Source organism: Cnephaeus nilssonii (genome assembly GCF_951640355.1).
Source record: "Cnephaeus nilssonii genome assembly, chromosome: 12".
Taxonomy (NCBI): Eukaryota; Metazoa; Chordata; class Mammalia; order Chiroptera; family Vespertilionidae; genus Cnephaeus; species Cnephaeus nilssonii.
In genome coordinates, this window is record NC_137083.1 from 27,552,575 (window position 1) to 27,574,415 (window position 21,841).

General features: G+C 40.8%; 2 protein-coding genes across 3 annotated transcripts in view; one reads left to right on the plus strand and one right to left on the minus strand.

Moving 5' to 3' along the window:
- PEX1 (peroxisomal biogenesis factor 1) overlaps positions 1-21,841 on the plus strand; it is a 77,977-nt gene that overhangs the window by 15,288 nt on the left and 40,848 nt on the right. The window contains exons 1-6 of one of the 2 annotated variants that reach the window (XM_079786292.1): positions 7,420-7,623; positions 14,261-14,404; positions 16,373-16,456; positions 16,649-16,763; positions 16,862-17,628; positions 19,006-19,125. In XM_079786292.1, the coding sequence (XP_079642418.1) occupies positions 7,501-7,623; positions 14,261-14,404; positions 16,373-16,456; positions 16,649-16,763; positions 16,862-17,628; positions 19,006-19,125 (1,353 nt within the window). In that variant the 5' untranslated portion in view covers positions 7,420-7,500. Of the gene's footprint in view, positions 1-7,419; positions 7,624-14,260; positions 14,405-16,372; positions 16,457-16,648; positions 16,764-16,861; positions 17,629-19,005; positions 19,126-21,841 lie in introns of those variants that run through there. The other variant, XM_079786293.1, reaches the window with a different exon arrangement.
- Positions 412-7,119, minus strand: RBM48 (RNA binding motif protein 48). Its single transcript, XM_079786296.1, has 5 exons — positions 6,994-7,119; positions 6,273-6,463; positions 4,585-4,730; positions 2,599-3,167; positions 412-712 (listed from the first exon to the last, which is right to left on the minus strand). Exons 1-5 carry the CDS (start codon positions 7,102-7,104, stop codon positions 626-628), a joined length of 1,104 nt encoding a protein of 367 aa, XP_079642422.1. The 5' UTR covers positions 7,105-7,119; the 3' UTR covers positions 412-625.

Genomic DNA, 21,841 nt, shown 5'->3' on the forward strand with positions numbered 1-21,841 from the left:
TTTTGAAACCCTGGCATTCAAACACATCCTGAATTCTGTCTAGTTTTTGAATGTGAATCACTCAATACTTGTATTAAAATAAAAAACAGATCCTGGTTGCCTATCTTTATTTCCTTCAATTAATTCACATATAGTTGTGATGTGAGAGGTAATATTATAAGAACAGTTTCTGTGATAGTAAGTATGGGTCAAAATAGCATCTATAATAGGTAATGATAAGCTAATTTATTTAAGTTAGTCAACAACCTTGGATCTTGTAGCATCAAGTCAGGCATTCCCAACCCTCTTTTCTCTTGCTTCCTCAACCATAGCAGTTGGAAACCTAAAACATTCACTATTCCAGACTCCTCAGGAATAGTCATGGGCCCAGTTCTAGCCAATAAGATGTAACTAAAGTCAGTAGATGGAGTTTCTAGAAAAGTTTTTATTAAGGGAAACAGTTGGCTGGCAAGTATTTTGTCCACAATAAACTAATTTTAAAAGATGAAACTAAATTAAACAAGTAGCTTGAACGAAATTACAAAGAGTAGTGCATTAAAAAAAATAGCAGCAGTAAAATCTCTTCAAGAATGAAAATGACAGGCTAAAAATACTCGTAGAAAATATTAATTTGCTACTAGTAATCTTATATTCTTCTTCTTTGTTTTAATGGATGACTTGTATGCACATCTTCCAGCTTGTCCTCTGGAGGCTTTGGCACAGTTGAAATCACCTAGTTTAAAAAAAAAGAACCAGAAAAACTTAATTTTTATCGTCAAAGAATAAATAAAGAAGACATAATATGTCCAGTAGTTCAGTCCTTGCTATCACGTTTGAAGCAGAGCTAACACAAGTTCAAGGTACAGCTTACAATCTAGGCACAGAGCAAAGTTTTCTGTCCAAACACTGATGGGAGTAAAAATTTTTTTTAATTTAAAAAAAATTTAAAAATATATATTATTGATTTTTTACAGAGAGAAAGGGAGAGGGATAGAAAGTTAGAAACATTGATCAGCTGCCTCCTGCAAACTCCTCACTGGGGATGTGCCCGCAACCAAGGTACATGCCCTTGACCGGAATCAAACCTGGGACCCTTGAGTCCGCAGGCCGATGCTCTATCCACTGAGCCAAGCCAGTTAGGGCTAATTTAAATTATTTATTGTTTAAAGTATTACATGAGTCTTCTTTTTCCCCTTTACCTCTCCCCAGCTGCTCCCACCCCCCCTCCCCAGCACATTCCCTCACCCTACTGTCTGTGTCCATTGGTTATGCTCATATGCATGCATACAAGTCCTTTGGTTGATCTCTTACCCCCTCACCCCCACCTTCATTTTTAAAGCCATTTAACAAGAAAAAAATTTTGAGGGAGAGAAGTAAACATGCTCTACTTAACATTCCTTTGTAGATCTGAAGTCCCTTGTTATTTTATGGGTACAGATAGATATCCTGCTTGCATACAACTTGAAACACTGATAATGTCTGATATATTTAGTGACATGGAGGTTTGGGGGGTGGTGGTGGTGAAAAATTTAAAGAAATAATCAGAAAATGTTATAATCCTCAATTTCTTAGGGAAAATGAAATCAATGCATCATGGAAAAAAGAGTAGACAATAAGTTAAAGCAGAATAAGACAGTCTTCACTTAAACTGTGAAATTATTTGAAACCGTAGTAAATTATACTTAGTACTAGAGGCCCGACGCACAAATTCATGCACGGGTGGGGTCCAGGTGGCCAGGGTAGATCCGAAGGGCTGGCCGGGGGGAGGGGCCGAGGGTGGTTGGCTGGTTGGCCCCGCCCCCTGGTCAAACTCCTGGTCGAATTCCCAGTAGAACTCCTGGTCCAGGGGACAATTTACATATTAGCCTTTTTTACTGTATAGGATTTCTCCTTATTGTTCTACTGTTTCTATTCCTAGGATTTGGGCCTAACATATTTTTTCTTGAAAATACAGTCAGCTCTGGCTGAGACGGCTCTGTGTCTGTATCCATGCCTTAGTTCAGCTGTATGTGAAGAAAGGAAGGGTTGCCAGCGCAAACTAAAAAACTTAAAAGAGGCTTAAGCATAAAAACTGTGTCCATAGATTTTTATTACTATAAAACAACCCCTTATCCTTAATCAGATAATAATTTTCAGGTAAAAAATGTACATAAGGTAAGCTACCTTGCCCCTCTTTAATCACATTATAAAACATAGTATTCTGTTTCTTTTGTTAAAGATGTTTTTTATTGATTTTTAGAGACAGGAAAGGAAAGGGATGGGGAGAGAGAAAAACACTGAGTTTCGGTCAGCTACCTCCTGCATGCCCCCTGCTGGAGATCAAGCCCCCAACCCAGGCATGTACCCTGACCGGGAATCGAACCAACAACCTTTCAGTACACAGGATGACACCCAACCAACTGAGCCACACCAGCAGGGCTAGTATTCTGTTTCTTGTTTAAGGCAAGGATTAATGGTATCAAAGCAAATGGTATTTGTTAGTAAAATTCAATAAACACATCAAAAACTAAAAATGAAAAATAGTAAATGACAATACTAAAGTTCTCATAAGTAATTCTCCATTTAGGGTTAGTCCTATAACCAAATCGTCTCTTAGAAGTCTTCTTTAAATGGTCTTACCTCTTTAAGTTTATTCCGAATTAAATTCGCTGTTGTATTCAAGGAGTCATCATGCATATCCACTTTGGGTATGTCTGGTAACTGAGGCCCAATCAGCACCTCATTACTGCTAGTGCTTGTTTCAAGAAAAGGTCCGAGTTTACGATCATCTTCTCTTCTTCTCTTCCGCTCCTGCAGTTGTGTTGTCCTAGGCATAAATCTGTCAACTGCCTCTGAAGGAGTAAGAGCCTTCTGTGCACCAGGGCAGGCCACTGAATTTCTTAAAGTTTTCATCTGCATTTTCTGCAAAGAGTCATTGTGGTTACAATGCCCCACTGTTTCATCACAGTTTCTCCCATGCTGAGAGGAGCTTGATGCTCTGTTCTCATACTCTCCTGACGAACACATACATGTTGAGGAGAAATAACATAAAGGCAATTCACAAGAATAAGGAAGACAAGGATCTGAGTTCCCAGCAGAAGTGTTCAGCGCAGCTTCACAAAATCCAGATTTCTTTGAATGGAAGTTCTGTCTAAAATCTTTTGTGTCTTTATACTCTGTAACCAGTTTCTTCTTTGTCATGAAATAATCTTTACATTACAATTTAAAAGGTGGGAGAAAGGGAAACAGAAATAGTTCATTTGTTTTCATCATTCAGAAAAGTGTAATTCTAAAAACAAACATTGCTTTAAAATGTTAACAAATGTTACCCTTACAATTTGGGCAGGCAATACCTTCATGTGGTTTAAAAGCTAAAAAGGATAAAGGTATAGTAGTGTCACACTACACTCTTTCTTTGCTCCCCGTATGCCTGGTTTCCACCACCCATAAATAATCATTTTTACTTTCTTACTCATCTGTCCAGTATGTCTTCCTTCTACCTACCTCTCTTTCTCTCCTGCAATACCCATTTCTTTGCACCTTTGTGTTTTCCAGTTAACTGTAGACCTTGGAGAGTTTTTCCATGTTATTACATACAGTATGAGTGTATATGCTGCTTAGTTTTTATAGGAAGCAATAAGCTGGGCCCATATTTAATAATTTCCTTTGCCCCTCACACGTACAAGTTTGTATGGAGCTAGTTATTTACATATCCCACAGGTTAAAGTTCAGTCTCTACAAATTACCAGGGACTCTCAACAGCTCTCTTGCCAAATTTTTAGGTAAGTTTTTAAAGAATCTCCCCACTTATTTCTCTCTTCACCATTGTCACATGCCCATTCCCCAATCAGCCACAAACTCATCATATTCAATAGCTTTATGGACACTGACTTTGACTTTTACCCAAAGGGTGGAAATTTGGTAATCTAAGCCTCTATTAACATTCAGATTTCAGACCACAATGCTATCTTAATCTAATTCTGACTGCTCTAGTCCTACAACCCACATACCAGATCCCATGACTCCATTCCAGGCATCTGGAATTTGTGTCTAGGGAAACTCAGTTGGGCATATGAGGCACCTGGCCAGCTGTTGGTCAAAAGTAAAACTTTCCCACTTTTAGCAGTTTTAGATTAGCCAAAGGGGACTGGTCTATAAATTCTAATTGTTTCTCACTTCAAGTAAAAGCTTTAATTCCTTAGCATGGGACACAGGCCCTTTATGATTCACTTTCTGGCCACTTTTCTAACGTTACCTCTAACCGAAGCCCATGTGTGGTTATCCTGTACTACTCACAGCTCCTTAAGATGCACGATGCTCCTTTATTCCACTGGGCCTTTAAACATGCTATCTGGCCCACCTTCCCATTCTTCCTCTCCCCTTCTGAATCATGTCCACTTATCCATCAAAACTCAGCCCCCTCTCACATCCTGTAGGAAGTCTCCCACAAACCAACATCTCTCTCTTCCCAGCCCAGATTACGTTGAGTGCTACAAAGAATCGTGGTACAGTTGTTGAATATTGTGATCATTTACTTGCCCCTCTTCCCACTAGACTGAGAGCTCCATGAAGCTATACTTAGCAGAATTCCTGACACATAGGTGTTTAGTAACAGGCTTCCCATACCTTTATTTTTAGTAGCTCTTGCTATATAAGCCTTCCTCTCTTGTAATTTTTTTCTAGTTTCTTCAACTGTCTCAAATTCCGGAGCATAGCACACATGAAGCAATCCACCAAAGAAACTCTGTTCATCCATTTTCCTCTTGGCTATCCTAAACAGAAGAACATGATAGCATGGTTTATTAATCTAGATTTACTTAGGATGAAAACTTGACCAGTATACAATGCATAGATCTAAAGAGCAAAGTCCAGCTTTTGCTATGTGTGTGTACATCATATGGGTTGGGAATTAAGTAATTTGCTTATGGATGGAATTGGCCTTCTTGATCTAGTGCATACTCTAAGAGCCTTTCCTCCCCTCTCCCAACAGTGTTAATGGGGTTTGAGCTAAGTCATCCACACATATCTAGGCTCCCTTTAACCAACTTAGAATCCAGCTGGTTAGCCTAAGGTACACAATCCATTGCCATAAAATAGAGATTTTCTCTGTGTTGTGTTAAATGGCCCTAGCTCATACCTAATTTAGCCTTCTCAGCACAATGTGTTCTTATATAAAAAATTAATAAAAATATTGTAACTGTAAAACCTTCAATAATTGAGGAAATACTGAATATATAGCAACTAATCAATGAGAGGATGGTGTCATTCAACAAATACTTACTAGTACTAAACATCTATAACTGGTCCGGCATTATAATAAATACTGAGGTACTTCTGTGCTCAGGGATAAGAAGAAGTACTTATTGAGATTTTTACCACATGCCGGGCAGTGTCCTGAGTGCTTCACTTGAATTAACACTTCACAACAACCCTATGATGAATGTATGGCCTGGGGAGATTTCGAACTTGGTCATGTTTACCATGGAGAGTGGAGCTGGGGTTCAAATCCAGATGTCGAACTCCAAGGCCAATTGTACTAGGTAGGTGCTGTGGGAAATGCAAAGACTCTAGAAAATAGCTTCCCTAACGATGAGGAGCTGGCAAGTTGGTTAGGAAAGTGAGACTGCATTTAAGAGCGACCTGAGAGTAACACCTGACCCCATAAAGTAAGTGCTTTATGGCAGACAAGTGCTATTTGTGGCACAGAAAAGGAAATATGAATTGTAATAACCAGGGAAGGATGGGTCTTGGAACAAATTAGGAGGAGGGAGGGTTTACATAAAAACAGGTAAGGCATTTTACATTTAGCATTTTTGGAACAGTTTATGTTATATAGAAAGCTGGAAGAGATGGCATTAATTCTAGGTGCACAACAGTAAGAACCTCAATAACTAATGTTTACTGCATTCTGAACAGAAGGCGTTATGCTAAGCCCTTTACATGGATTACCTCATTTCAGCCTCACACAACCTCAATAAGCAGGCCCTTTTATCATATGGATTTTATAGAATAAGCAAAACAGGCTTACTAGGGTTTAATAACTTGTCCAAGATCATGACGTTAGTAAGCAAGGGAATTGGAAAACTTACTCTAAACCCAATTTTTAATCTACCGCCCCACATGACAAAGTGTTACACACGAGAATGATGTGATAGAAAGTGTTTTAGTAAGGCAAACATTTAAAGACTGGAGGAAGACAAGAACGACAAAGGGCCATGTTATTGGGTAATTCCGGTATGAATGTGGGAAAACGGGGGCCTCAACAATAGCCATGGCAGTGAGGGCAGTAGGACAGTGCTTCACTTGCACATTACCTTGCACTTTGTAAATTCACATATTTAATAAGATAAACTTCTGTAAATTCTTCGGCTGGGTATTCATCTAGAGCATTATACTGTTCAATTGCACCATACAGAGCAAATCGTTCAACTAATTCCTTCATCGCTCCCACTGCAGGAACTCCTTGTATTAATAAGTACCGAGATTCTAAATTAATTGTATATACCTGAAAGAAATGCAAACAAGTTCAATGTATTTCGTAAATAAGCCTAAGACAAATCTGCTTTAAAAAATAGCCAAAAGCTTTAAAAACAATATTTTTCAACCAGTTTTCAGAAAACAAAATTTAAAAAAATGTGCCCTTCTCTCTGATAAATAGCTCACTCCACGTGAATTCACCTAACTAAAGCATAAAATAGACCACCTTCAATGGATAGATTTTCCAGAAATGGGCTGGGTACAGTTACTGGAAAGAGTTCAATATTCACTGAGTGCTTACTATGTGCCAAGGAGAGTCGTAAACACGAAAGATACAATGATTAAAGCGAAGCCCCGTTTTCGCAGAGCTGACAGCCTCGCCGTGGACCAAAGGGGCCGTGAGACCCTTGGGTAGCTGATGGAATTCCTCAGACCCCTCTCCACGAGAGATGGATCCGCCCGCAGCCGCTCAAGCCTTTCCTTCCATGGGCTGGGCGCGTGGGGCTAGAACTCACACACAAGTATTGCGGGTAACAAATGAAATGAGAATCACTTTACCCGCACGGCACGAGGCCGTCGCCCCTCCCGATACTTGGCCCGCGTGTCGCAAGCAGCCCTTTGGACGTGGTGGTCGAACAAGCCGCCGAGCTCCCCGCCGACCGACGCCATCTTGGCGGCTCTGGCTCTCACAGAAACGACAACATCCGCCGGCGGCACTCCCGTTTATCCAATAAGAGAGAGGGATGGGTCCAGGCGTGCCGGGATTGGCTGGAGAATCGACAGCGTCGGCCGTCGTTTCCTACAAAAGAGGATTAGTGAACAGGGTGCCGCCCCCCAGCGGCGCGGCGGAGAGGCCAGGAAGGAGGCAGAAGGCTGGCTTGCCCTCCCCTACGCGCGTGGAGAAGCGCCACGGGAAGGGGGCGGGGCCGCGAGACGGGGGGGTGAGGGGGCGGGGCCGCTGGAAGGGGCGGGGCCGATCGATATTATCCAGCTCCTACGCCCGGGCCTGCGGGCTCGGCCGGAGTCGGCGAGGGTGGGCGGCTGGGGTGTCGGGGTCGGCCGACGATGTGGGGCAGCGAACGCCTGGTGGGTGCGGGTGGGGCGGCCGTGACTGTGGCCTTCACCAACGCTCGCGACTGCTTCCTCCATTTGCCGCGGCGCCTCGTGTCCCAGCTGCACCTGCTGCAGGTAACGCGCCGGCCTCGGACCGGCCTCGCACCTGGAGGCTGGACACCGGGTCGGTAGTCGGGGGTCGGGCGGGCCGAGCTTTCCAGGGACGCGGTGGCCTCGGGCCTCTCCCGGCGGCGGGCACGGGGCTGCTCTCCCGGCGCCGCTGAGCGGCGAGGAGGCCAGACCGAGGGCCCGTCGAGGGCAGGGCCGGGCCGGGCCGGGGAGGGTGGGGGGCCGTCTCGGCAGCCCCGCCGCGTCGCGGGCAGCCCGGGTTTCCGTTCACTGGCCTTATTCCAGCGCCTTCCGGTCGGTGCAGCTGGGCTTCTAACTACCTTATACTCTGTTTTTGCGTTCAGGTATTACTCCAGGTTGGAAAGCTCTGGAGAAGTCGTTGCTTTTGTTGTTTGTGTTTGTTTTTAAAAAAATCTTTTCCCGCCAGAGATGTCCGGGTGCCTGCGCGGCCGCGGTGCGGGCCTCCGGGGGGAGGGAGACGGTGTGTTTGCCGAGTCCGGAGGTTACCCGGGCCGAGCACCGCTCCCTCCGGCGGGCTGGGCGGGCAGGGTGCGGGTTCGGCCCGGAACCCCCCGGAGGCGTGCGGGGCCGGGCCGGGGGGCCGTGCACCTGGGACGTGTGGAGGTAACATTGTTTGAACCAGGCTGTCAATTGCCCTGCTAGAGGTTGCGGTTGTGATTCGTGGCCCTAACCGCTGGCAGAGATACAGCGCCCCCACGTTCATAACCAGAAACCGGCACCTGGTCTGCGAGTTTGAGTGCGTTTACGGGGCAGAAGGCGGGTAGAGAGGCGTCCCTTGCTGGTTCCCGGCCACTGCAGTGAAACGGTATGGCAGGGAAGCCGGTGCTGATCTTTTGCTGGTGGAGGCTCTTGCTTCTAATTTGTAAAAACTGCCAGCATCTGTGAAGCGCAATTAAGCGAAGCCCAATGGAAGGAGATACACCTGTATTTGACATCCTTGAAAACCCTGGGTGTGTGGCAGCCACCACTGGCTAATCCACGCAGGAAATAGGTAAGATTTTGCAATAATTTCAAAATAATTTCCACCTGAGCTGCTTCTCGGTACCCGTTTTTCTAGAACAGCAATTTTCAACCCATGTACCGCCAAGAATTTTTAAAACATGCAATCCCTGACCATTAAGGCAGGGGCACTGACCTCTTTTTCCTTAAGGTTGTCAAATCAAAAGATGACAACAGCCAACACAACAATAGCCATCTGGTGTGAATCAATCAAAATTCTATCTTATTTTTTGTCACATCGGCAAAAATTATATTTTTTGGTGTGCTGCAGAATTTTAGTAATTAGTTTATGTGTACAATGAGATGAAAGATTGAAAATCTCAGTTCTAGATTATTTCCGCCCCCCCCCCCCCCCCAACATCTTTCAAAGCATACCAAATCCAGCAGATCCTTCCGTTATTTCTTTTACCATAAAGCAGGCAACCTTTTGGCCTGACAAGCTTCATTCATGGCTGGAGACTGGTCACTATAACCACATCCTGGGTAGACTCTGCCCTGTGCTCTGTCAGCTTGGACGACTTTCAGCCTGCTTTCAGCCCCACCTGAGTTTAAAATAATAGATTCCCCACCTAAGGAGATTATAGGAATGCTCTCTTATAGTAACTAATAATTTGATCCCAGTGTGAATGCTATGTCATATTCATCATTATTTAAGAATTTAGTGGTTTTGCCGAAACCGGTTTGGCTCAGTGGATAGAGCCTCGGTCTTCGGACTGAAAGGTCCCGGTTTCGATTCCAGTCAAGGGCATGTACCTTGGTTGCGGGCACATCCCCAGTCGGGGGTGTGCAGGAGGCGGCTGATCGATGTTTCTAACTCTCTATCCTTTTCCCTTCCTCTCTGTGAAAAATCAATAAAATATTTTTTTAAAAGAATTTAGTGGTTTTGATCTTTGTTTTAAATTTTGAGCCCTCAGTAAGTATTCATAAGAAACCATGAATATCTTTTTGAAAATTAAATCTCTTCAACCTTAGCACGAATTGTTTCTGTCTAGCCTATATCAGCAGAACAGGCCAACTTTTCTCCCCAATTTTAAAGTAACACATAATTTATAGAAAATTTGGAAAGCACAGAAAATTATAAACAAGAAAATAAAAGTTACCCATAATCCCCAAACCTAGAGATAACTAATTTTAACAGTTTGAATCACATCTCCTAGTTTTTTTTCTAATCTTTAATTATTTTTAACACGAAGTCCTGCACTATACATAGTTTTCTCTTGTTATTTTCCTATAGTGTTATTGAGTGTTTTACTTTTTTAAAAGGTAATCATCATTTTTCATGGTTAATTTGTATTCTATCATAAATTTGCCATAATTTCTTTAATTATTCACTGTAATTGAACATTTATATTGTATTTAATTTTTAGAGATTAAAGGTGATGCTATAATTAATTAAAAGTTTAAAATAGAACATCTTTGTTTATAAAACATTGTTTTTATTTGTTTATTTAAGATAGGTTCCCAGAATTATTGGGTTAGAGCAGCGATTTTCAACCTTTTTCATCTCCTGGCACACATAAACTAATTACTAAAATTCTGTGGCACACCAAAAAGTATATTATATTGCTGATCTGACAAAAAAAAACAAGGTATAATTTTGATTCATTCATACTGGATGACTCTCATTGTGTTGGCTGTTGTCATTTTTTTATTTGACAATCTAAGGAAAAGAGGTCAGTGCCCCTGACTAAATAGTCAGGTATTGCATGTTTTAAAAATTCTTGCGGCACACCGGTTGAAAATCACTGGGTTAGAGGGCGTAGGTAATTATTAAAGCAGAAAGTCCTGAGTTGGGAGTTAATAGTTTGAATTATTTTATTTGGGCTGAAGCATTGAGTACATAATACAGATAATGCTGTAATGGGAAGAGGTCCGAACAGTGGTTCTCTGCTCTGTGTCGGACTTACCTGGAAGCTTTTAAAAATACAGATGTTCTGGTTCTTCCTCAGGCCTGTGGAATCAGAACTTGGGGGGATAGGCTTCTGTAGTTGTAAAATTTTTCTTCAGAAATGAGTTGAAACCCAGTGTTACAGAATCATAAACTGTTAATGGAGAAAGGGACCTTAGTTACCCCATAGGCACACCTCAGAAATACTGCGGTTCAGTTTCAGGCAACCACAATAAAGCAGGTATGGCAATAAAATGAGTCAGTGTTTTTTGCTGTTTGGAGGGTCTTGCCTCCAATGTTAAAAAATGCAACATCTGAAAAAAGGGGATGGAGCATCTGTGAAGCTCAATAAAGCGAAGTGCATTTAAACAAGGTGTGCCTGTAGGCCTTTTCTGTGCTTTTACAGACGGAAACTAGCATTCCTAGGCCAGTATCATTTCCATGCAGGGAATGTGCCCTCTTGGCTATAACTCACTCTGCATCATCCAACAAGCCTTCTCAGTGTTTCTTCTATAACCCAGCTCCTTCCCCTTCTGTACATTTTCCCTCATTCCATGTATAATCCTACCTCCGTATAGTTTTCAAATTCTCTGTCACCTACATTTGTGTCCTTTTCAGAATTTCATAGCTGTGCTTATGTGACACATTTACTTGTTACACTCTTCTCTGCGTTTCAGGTATTCTCTTTTGTTTATCAAGTCCTGTTTTCAGGACTAGTTATGCAGTAATTGTTTTAACTCAGGATTTCTTAACTGTGGCACTATTGCCATTCAACGCTGGATAATTTTTTATTGTGGGGTGCTGTCCTGGGTATTGGAAGGTACTTAGCATCACTGGCCTCTATCCATTCGGTGCCAGTGGTACTCCCCCTCCCAGTGCTGACAAACACAAATGTCTCCAGACACTGCCATATGTCTCCTGGGGGACAAAATCACCCCCAGTTGAGAACAATTGCTTTAACTCAGTTTGTCTGTGTTCTGGGCTCAGTACTTGCTGTGATTGATGAAATAGGGGAGAGGATTCATATCCACTCTGAATACAAACAAATGAACCTAAATCACCTTCCAGAAGTGGCCAGGTACAGATTTGTCATTTCCTTTGTGTTAACCAGAAATAACTTGGCCGGTCCTAAGGCATTGCAACCAATGGTTTCTTTCACCTGGAGGTTTGGCCAGAAGCAGGCAGTCGATGGGATGTTGATCAGATTAAACTGGAAAAGGGGCTCCTTTCTCTCCAGCCGGTCCTTTTTTTTTCCCTCTTCTGCCTAGGGGCTCTGTAGTCCAAGTGAAAAACTTTTGACATAAAAATGAACTCAGAACATTATTAGTCTGCAAAGTTTACCAAATCCAGCCGAACATATAGGATGACTTTATGGGGCTGGTTGCTACATTTTGACCAAATGAATAATTGAAGTATTTTTCCTGTTTAATAAAGTTGAGTTCCCTCTTTTCCAGTGAGTTGATGGAATTCTCCTTTTTGATATTTCAGGGCACATTTTATTTTTTTAAAATATATTTTTATTGATTTCAGAGAGGAAGGGAGAGGGAGAGAGAGATAGAAACATCAATGATGAGAGAGAATCATTGATTGGCTGCCTCCTGCATGCCCCCCACTGGGGATGGAGCCCACAACCCTGGGCATATGCCCTTGACTGGAATTGAACCTGGGACCTTTCAGTCCGCAGGCTGAAGCTCTATCCACTGAGCCAAATTGGCTAGGGCTCAGGGCATATTTTATATTTCCTCATTTAGCACCTTTGGTTTTATTTATTTAAATCCTCACCTGAGGATATTTTTTCTATTGATTTTCAGAGTGGAAGTGGGAGACACACACACACAACAATTGGTTGCCTCCTGCACCCCACGCAGGGGTAGAACCTGAAACTGAGATACATGCCCTCGACTGGGAATCAAACCTGGGACCCTTCGGTCCATGGGCCGATGCTCTAACCACTGAGTTAAACCAGCCAGGGCAGCATCTCTGGCTTTAAAAGTTACTTCATATGAAATACAGGAACTGATCTGCGCTATATCTCACTGACTGATGAAATCCCGTAGAAAGCATCTGGGATTGGTCAACTTCACTCTTGTAACCTCAGCTCCTACAGTTACAGCTGACATAGTAACTGAGGGCTTTTGACTCCAAATCTAGGGCTCTTTCCACTTGATCACACCGTACTCAGTAGAAAGGTTTTTGTCAGCCAGAACACTGAGACTGTCCTGTGAAGAATTGTGAGAAAAATTACATAACTCAGTGATACACAATGATTTTTTTAATACAAAGTTTGAATAACATGGTCAATTGAAAGTACATTAGATTGCCTCAGAAGTGGCTCCAAAATCACCCCATTTGAGAACAGCTGTTTTAACTCACTCACTTTGTCCTTTGAAATTTGTTCTGTTTAAAGAAACACAATAAGCAGCCTCTTACCAGTTTTGAAATAGTAAAAAATATATATCAATGGATTTATTATTTAATAACTTAAATTTAGTGGATTTATTTTGATACAAGTAAATGAATTTAATAATACTAAAATTTCCTGATAAGTGTCAGTAGCTATGCATAAAATTCTTTTGTTTTATTAAAAAATGATCTATGTGTAAAAATGCTATGACAAAATGTTAAGCGGGGGAAGGATACTAAATCATGCTGTAATATACAACTATGTAAAAAATTAACTTGTTACCAAGGGGAAGGAGGGTCAGGAAGGATGAAGAGCCTAAAGGGGGTCAACTATGTGATGACAAAAGGAGACTAGACTTTGGGTGGTGGAGTATTACAGATGCCGTGTTACAAAGTTGTACGCCTGACATTTATATAATGTTGTTAACCCATGTGACCCCAATACATGTGCTTAGAAAGGAGGATTAGCCAGAAATAGGTAGAATTGTTCACGTGGTTGTCTTTTTGTGAAGGAAATATCAATAATTACTGTTTCTCCTTCCACGTTTATATGTTTTTTAAGGTTTCTATGATGGGTTTGTAATTCTTTAATCATAGAAAACATTGTTTTAATCCTTAGTCACAAACTTACATATTTTATGTAAATACTCTTAACGAGAATAAATGTTATTTTGTTATTTTTTAACATATAAATGTTTCCATAGTTCTAGAACTTTAAAAATTTTATTTAAGAAGCTGCATAATATAAAATTTCTGGAAGTGTACATAAGAAGCTATTAACAGTAATTACCTCTGGGAACAGGGATCTGCCCTTACTTGTCATGTTTTTGTACTTTTACCATGTGCATTTATTCTTCTAATAAATAGTTATATTTTTAATAATCATGATATGTTACTGACTCATACTTTACTAAAATAGTAAATGTGTAGCTTATTTAATAATTTCCATATTGATAGACACTTAAGCCGATCCTAAGTTTTTATTATTACAGAAAATACTGCAGAGATATGTTCTGCTGTAGGTTTTTCTTTGAATCATTAATTCAGAATATATATCTCAAGGCTATATAAGTTCATTGGCTACCTGTTGCCATTTTGAATTTATAATGCCATCATAAATGTAAGTGTATGCTTTCATCCATAGTATCACCAGTGTTGGGTGTCGAAAATGATTATAGTGTTTTGGATGCTATGATAGAGGTGGATAACAGAGAGCAATCAACTATTGTAGAACTCTTTTTGTTTGTAGTTTTGCCATTTATGTGAATCCAGAAAAGCATGTAAAAACTTTCAAAACCCTTCTCCCCCATTTTTAATTTCTTGAATAAATAGAATCAAGCTATCGAAGTAACGTGGAGTCACCAGCCTGCATTCTTGAGCTGGGTGGAAGGCAGGCATTTTAGTGATCAAGGTGAAAATGTGGCTGAAATTAACAGACAAGTTGGTCAGAAACTTGGACTCTCAAATGGGGAACAGGTAAGCATAAAATGTGATGACAATGACTTTCTTTTAATATCACATAATATAGCGATGGAGATAAAATGTAAAGTTCAGATTTTTTTTTAAGGAGAGATGACACCTAACTTGTGTGCTACTATAATTAGTCCAGGATATTCAACTTGACGGCATATCCCATTGTTAACTCATTATCTACAATGTACTCATTAAGTCTAGCTTGTAGTCTACTGTGCTCTCTAGTTGATATTGTCTTCTGTTTATTTTACTCACTTTCCAGGTTCCCTAATTTTGTTTTTGTGCAGTTATTTTTGCTTTATAAATTCTTTCATTTTACTTTCTATTATTGAACTTCATGTTATGTGCTTCTGACAAATTTTCTAACCTTCCAGGCTAATACTTGATTTTTAAAAGATCTATCCTACAAAAGAAGGTTATTTTTCCATTTTTATCTTGCCTATGAATTAAATGTACTTAGATTATAAACTCCAAAGCTTAAGAACTCATGTTGTATTTTATCATTTTATTATATTCATTAATTCTTTTAAAATATTTTAAACTACAGAAATAATACATTATTATTACAAGTACTTGACACTTAAAGTAAAAAAACCTTTTCCCCTTTCTCTAACCCCAGCCTCAGAACGAATGGGTACTGTATGTTGGGATCTTGTGTCAGAGATACCTTTCCACATGTTACCAACAGTATGCATTGAATATTTCTGTATATATGGAATGAAATATTACACAAAATGTCATATTTTTTAACTTATTTTGAACACATGCATGTTTTTCATCATGAGAATAGACCACAGGTGAGAAATCCATAGGCCTAGCACTAGTCCTTTGCTTACCCTAGATTTTTGCTAAAATCTTGAAACTTTAGCACCAGAGTGATGTTAGAAATCACTAACTTCGGTGTCTCACTTTGCAAAACCAGGGAGATGGAATGTTTTGCCCAGGATGTCACAGCAAGTTCAGTTCTGCTCTCCTTGAGTCTGTGCCACTCTCCTGTGGGGAATACCCCCTTCTCTTCCTGACCTGGATGTCTCATCAGCACTCTGAGCAGTCCTGCTTGTTTTTAACTCCTGTTTGCTTCAAAGTGAACTTTTACCTGATTTTTTTGTAGATTCTCTATATTGTAGCAATGCCATTAGGCACTGTCTCCCAAAGAATCGTCTATAGGAATATGAAATGGACTGACTTGCCCAGGACTCTGTATTCTTAGTGGGAAGGAGCTGCTTTGTGATTCCTCAGAATCACCCCTTTCAAATAGGGCATATGGGGGGTACTGAAGGGACATTCACTGAGGAATCATGTGAGGCATGTGGGGAAATTTTGCTCCAATCTGCAAAGGCAGATAAGGAGGGGATGGTTACCTGGAGCATTTAATACTTGGTGGCTTGGGATTTTAATCCACCAATCTCTCTAAATGCTTACAGAAGAGGAAAGAAAGAAAGAAGGTAGATTCCAGCTTCTTGTGACACACTATCATTTGAACTGTATCTATAGTTTGGAATGAGGAGATATTTGTTTTACTTTACTTTTAGCTGTGAATGATAATACCTCTAAATCTAAATAATTGTCTGTGTTCTCTATTTCAGTGTGTTTTTTAGTTCTCTAGAATAGAGGCAGCATGCCTTGAAGTTATAAAACAAATAGTTGCAAATGGTATTTATATACTGGATCAGGTCACGACTTGATGACGTTGTTTCTTCTTGCATATTTTTGACTTACATTAATTTTTAAAAGTGCTTTTTATTTTACTTTTTTAAAAATGTGTTGAGCTAGGATGTATTTTCCTTTTTGCTATAATTTATTATGAAATACTTTTTCCTAAAATGCTGAATTGGTCAAGTGAAGGACTACAGACACACACACACACACACACACACACACACACACACACTTAATCACATACCTAAAGGGAGAACTTATTTTTCAGGGATACAAAAATGTCTTTTAAAAGTAGTTTTATATTTTTTCCAGGTGTTTCTCAAGCCATGTTCCCATGTGGTGTCCTGTCAACAAGTTGAGGTGGAACCTCTCTCAGCAGACGATTGGGAGATACTGGTAAAGAAAATAAAATAAGAACTATTCTAGTTTAATATTAAACTACTTCAAAATATCTGTGTCTTTAGATTTCTCTGAGCTTCATCCTATATTCTGAGTTGGTTTGAGTTATAAGAATGACTTGAGATTTTCCTACTAGATATGGAGTAGACAAAATGTAAAGTGAGTTGATCTTTTTGTTGTTGGTTCTAGGAACTGCATGCTGCTTCCCTGGAACAGCATCTTCTAGATCAAATTCGAATAGTTTTTCCAAAAGCCATTTTTCCTGTTTGGGTTGATCAACAAACTTACATATTTATCCAAATTGGTAGGTGCCATTGTAATATTTGCCATCATACTGTATGACACAGCATTGAGTCCAAAGCAGAGGGGAACGTGGACTAATGAGCTTTATTTTCTCTACAGTTGCACTCATACCAGCTGCTACTTATGGAAGGTTGGAGACTGACACCAGACTCCTCATTCAGCCAAAGACCCGCCAAGCCAAAGAGAATACATTTTCAAAAGCATATAATGCCCGTGAAACATTTCACAATTATGGAAGAGATCATAAAGGATTGACAAAAGAACTCCAAACCAAGCAACTTCAGTCAAATACTACAAGAGTCACTGGGTGTAATGAAACAGATCCAGAGTATACAATGGACTCACCATCAGTCCCAAGCTTATGGTCTATGATAGGAAGCATCTTTTCTTTTGGGTCTGAGAAGAAACAAGAGACCTACTGGGGTGTAACTGAAATCAATGCGTTCAAAAATATGCAGTCACATGTTGTTCCTCTAGGAAATATTTTCAGAGTGTGCAAATCTCAGCCTCCCAGTATATGCAACGCATCAGCAACATCTGTGTTTCACAAACACTCTGCCATTCATGTATTTCCATGGGACCAAGAATATTTTGATACAGAGCCCAGCTTTACTGTGACCTATGGAAACCTAGTTCAGCTGCTTTCCCCAAAGCAACAGCAAAGTAAAACAAAGCAAAATGTCCTGTCACCTGAAAAAGAGACGCAGGTGTCAGAACCATTAGATCAAAAACAAGTTAGCCCAGACCATAGTCAAGAAGCGGGTAAGACTTGTGTGCTAAAGGTAGTCTGGAATGGACTTGAGGAATTGAAGAATGCCATAAAATACACCAAAAATGTAGAAGCTCTTCATCTTGGGAAAGTCTGGGTTAGTATAAATTTTATAATTAGGGAGGAAATAATTGTATGTTGTTTGAACTTCTCCAAATTATGAATTAGAATAATGTTTTATATGTAAATTGAAAACCAGTATAATAAAAAGTATCTAAAATCCATGCAGGGACACATTTCTGATTGTAGGGTGAAGTCCTTGTTTGGGTAATGATTGTGTATTTCCTGCCGAAGTAAACTTTGACAGTAAAATCTTAGGTACAGGCCCAGAGAGGTCAAAATTACTTGCCAGGGATTAAATAGCTAGTAAGTAGAACTAGGAGTCAAACCCAGGCAGGGTGACTCTAGAGTTCATGCCTAGTTTGGGGTGCCCTATAAAGCCTCACATCTGTGATTCTTGCAGAATGTTTGTTTCCAAGTTCTTAAAAGCAAAGAAAGGGTTTGTTATGTATTGGGGGGAATGCCCAGTGTAAGGAGAGGCCCATGGCTGCCTCTGACGGCACCTGGATTGCAATGTACCCAGAAGCTGCTTACCTTGTTGGTATGGACTCTTTCACTTGTGTGTGACCAGGAGAGAGAGTAGAGCAGCTAGTGTTCCACCCTCTCTTCCTGGCCTCAAATATGAATGCTACACTTATGTGAAATGAGTCACCAGCCCCATTTATTTGAACTAATTTTGAACTAATTTTGAACCATTATTGTAAAGTGAAACTTTATGGTGGAAAAGGGAAGAAATTATTAAGATAGTGAAGAAAAATAGGAAGGGGTGGAGGTTTCCTCTGTAGATTTCTTTTACTCTCACAGTGGAACCTGTGATCTTTATGCAGGCAACTTAAAAAATTTTAATCTCTGATCAACATTATTCTCTAAATTACTGGACCATTGCCTCATTATTTTCTGTTAGCTCTAAACTCAGTTTAGGTGAACCCACTGCATTGTCCAAGGCTGAACTTGCTATGACTTATCACCTTTATGAATGGTTCTGCCATGAGGTGTGAATACCCTCTTATTTCCTTGAAATTGTGTGGTTAGGATGGGGTGAAGGAGTGATGATGGTAAAGTCTTGGGGACCCCATAGAGAGCAGTGAGGAGTCTGCACTTCCCACCCTACTTTAAAGGTTGGGAGCCATGGCTAATAAGGATGCCAGTAGTTGCCATCAGGTTCTCAAACAGGCTTGACTTGGTAGGTCAACATTGAGCACATTCTGAAGAGGATGTTGAAAGAAAGAAATGTAGGAGGAAATTGAAATGTTTGAGATATAACAATACTTGAATATCTGTTTATACTATGAATTATGCTAACTTATATAATTTCACCTGAATTCATAAAAGTTTATATGAATATCTATGCTATGGAATATTTTTTAATCAAGCATTGGACATAATTATGTTTTGGTTTATTTTAAAATTTCAGATTCCAGATGACCTGAGAAAGAGACTAAATATAGAAATGCATGCAGTAGTCAGGATAACTCCAGTGGAAATGATCCCTAAAATCCCAAGATCTCTAAAATTACAACCTAGAGAAAACTTAGTAAGTTAAAATTTATATGTTATATCAATTGTTTTATATGTGTTGTAAAATTTCTGATTGCTTTAGCTAAAGAATAATAATGCAGTACTCCTTTTTGTTAGAAGGGCAAATAAATCCCCCCCCCCCTTATCATAGTAAAATAGGTGTAACATAAAAATGCTGTTTTAACCATTTTTAGGTGTACAATTCAGTGGCATTAATTCCATTCATAATGTTGGGCAGCCATCATCACTATCTATTTTCAAAACTTTTCCATCACCCCAACAGAAACTCTGTGTTCATTAAGCAATAACTCCCTACCCTCACATCCTCCAGATCCTAGTACCTCTAATCTATAGTCTCTGTGAATTTGCTTATTTTAGACTAGTGACCTGGTGCACAAAATTCATGCACATTAAAAGGGAATTAATTAGAGGAAATATTTTAATATTGCTATTTGCCCTTTCTCTATAATAGAAGTGTCAGAGATGAAAGAAAACTAGTAAAATGTATATGAAAATATTCCTCCTGTCAGAGTCTGGGGCATGCCACAGGAACCAGCGTCAAGTCCCCGCCCACCCACGTGTGCCTCGAAATCGCTCGAGACCCAGACCTGGCCAGCCCCACCCCCCATTGGGCTAGATCCAGACCCGGCTGGCCCCACCCTAGTCAAGCCCCGCCAGGCAGGGGGCTTGGCCTCAGATCCCCTGGTCTGGCACCGGGGGGGGGGGGGGGGGAGTGGGGGGTGAGGGAGGGGGCAGGAGGGTTTGCAGCCTGAGGTCCCCCGTCAAGCCCCGCTGGGCGGGGGGCATGGCCTGAGGTCCCACGGCCCTGTGCCTGGCGGGGGGCATGGCCTGAGGTCCCCCGTCAAGCCCCGCCGGGCGAGGGGCATGACCTCAGGTCCCACGGCCCGGTGCTTGGCGGGGGGCATGGCCTGAGGTCCCCCGGCCCAGTGCTGGGGCGGAGGGTGTGGCCTGAGGTCCCCCATCAAGCTCTGCCGGGCAGGGGATGCGGCCTGAGGTCCCCCAGCCTGGTGCCAGGGCGGGAGGCACAGCCTGAGGTTCCCCAGCCTGGCGCTGGGGTGGGGGGCACGACCTGAGGTCCCCTGTCAAGCCCCACCAGGCAGCGGGCACAGCCTCAGGTCCCCTGCCCCGGCCCAGCACCAGGCAGCCTCAGATCCCTGCTGATTGCTCGTTAAGGCTCATTACAGGAACTCAGCCTCCGCTGTGGGTGCAGCCATCTAGTTATGGCGTGATGTCAATTTGCATATTCCCTCTTTATTAGATAGGATATATCATATACCAGGTGTACCGGTTAATAATGCAGAGTTTGAAATCAAAGAAAACACGATAATTTCAAGAGAAACATCAAAAGTGCTTTATTCAAAGTAATGTCCATCGCTAGCTACACATTTCCCCCATCTTTCAGGTAATTTGTGGATACTGTCCCAATAGAACTTTTCTTGTTTTGAGGCAAACCATTCAGAGACCCAGTTTTCCACTTCTTTGTACATTTTGAAGTGCTGCTCAGAAAGTGCGTGTGCCATTGATCGGAACAAGTGGTAATCTGAAGGAGCAAGGTCTGGTGAATAAGGTGGGAGGGTTAATACTTCCCAGGCAAGATATTTTAACGTGTCTTTAACGTGTTGAAGTGTGTGATGGTGGGTTATCATGAAGCAAAATTACTTTGCCGTGTCTTCTGGCCCATTCTGGTCATTTTACAATCAAAGCGTGGTTCAAATTGATTATTTGTTGTCGGTAGTGATCAGTATTAATGGTTTCACCTGGTTTTAGAAGCTCATAATCTACCACACCTTCCTGATCCCACCAAACACAGAGCATTGTCTTTTTTCTGAAGCGATTTGGCCTTGCAGTCGATGTTGATGGTTGACCTGGATCAACCCATGATTTTGTGCATTTGGGATTCTCAAAATAAATCCACTTTTCATCGTCAGTCACAATTCGATGCAAAAAAGACTTTCTTTCGTGCCACTGAAGCAACATTTTACTGATGACTTTTCAGTTTTCCATTTGTTTTTCGTTCAGTTGATGTGGCACCCATTTTCCTTCCTTTAAAATCCTTCCTGTTGCTTGTAAATGATCGGAAATTGTTTGCTGAGCTACATTTAATCTTTCTGCAAGTTGTTTTTGAGTTTGGCATGCATCTTCATCCAATAATGCTTGTAATTGTTGGTCTTCAAACTTTTTCGGTTGACCTGGACGTTCTTTGTCTTACACATCGAAATCATCACTTTTAAAGCGTTTAAGCCAGCGTTCACAAGTATCTTGAGATGTTCACCATAAGCTTCCCGAAGTATACGATAACTTTCAGCAGCACTTTTCTTCAAAATAAAGTAATGAATTAAAACTTCCCACAAATGTTCTTTTTTGACACGAAATTTGACATTTTTAATCGTAAAAATATCTATGATGTTAACACCTTCAGAAAATTTGACATACGAAGTTTTGAAGTTGTTGTCAATACAACAAAATAGCATACATATCAAATCGCATAAAATATCAACATATGTATAACTCCATCTATTGAAAAAAATTCGCATTATTTACCGGTACTCCTGGTAAATGGAATCACACAATATTTGTCCTTTGTGTCAGGCTTATTTTACTTACATGTTTTCAAGGTTCATCCATGTTGTAGCATATATCAGAACTTCATCCCTTTTTATGACTGAAATATATATATGTGTGTATATACATTATATGTGTGTGTGTATATA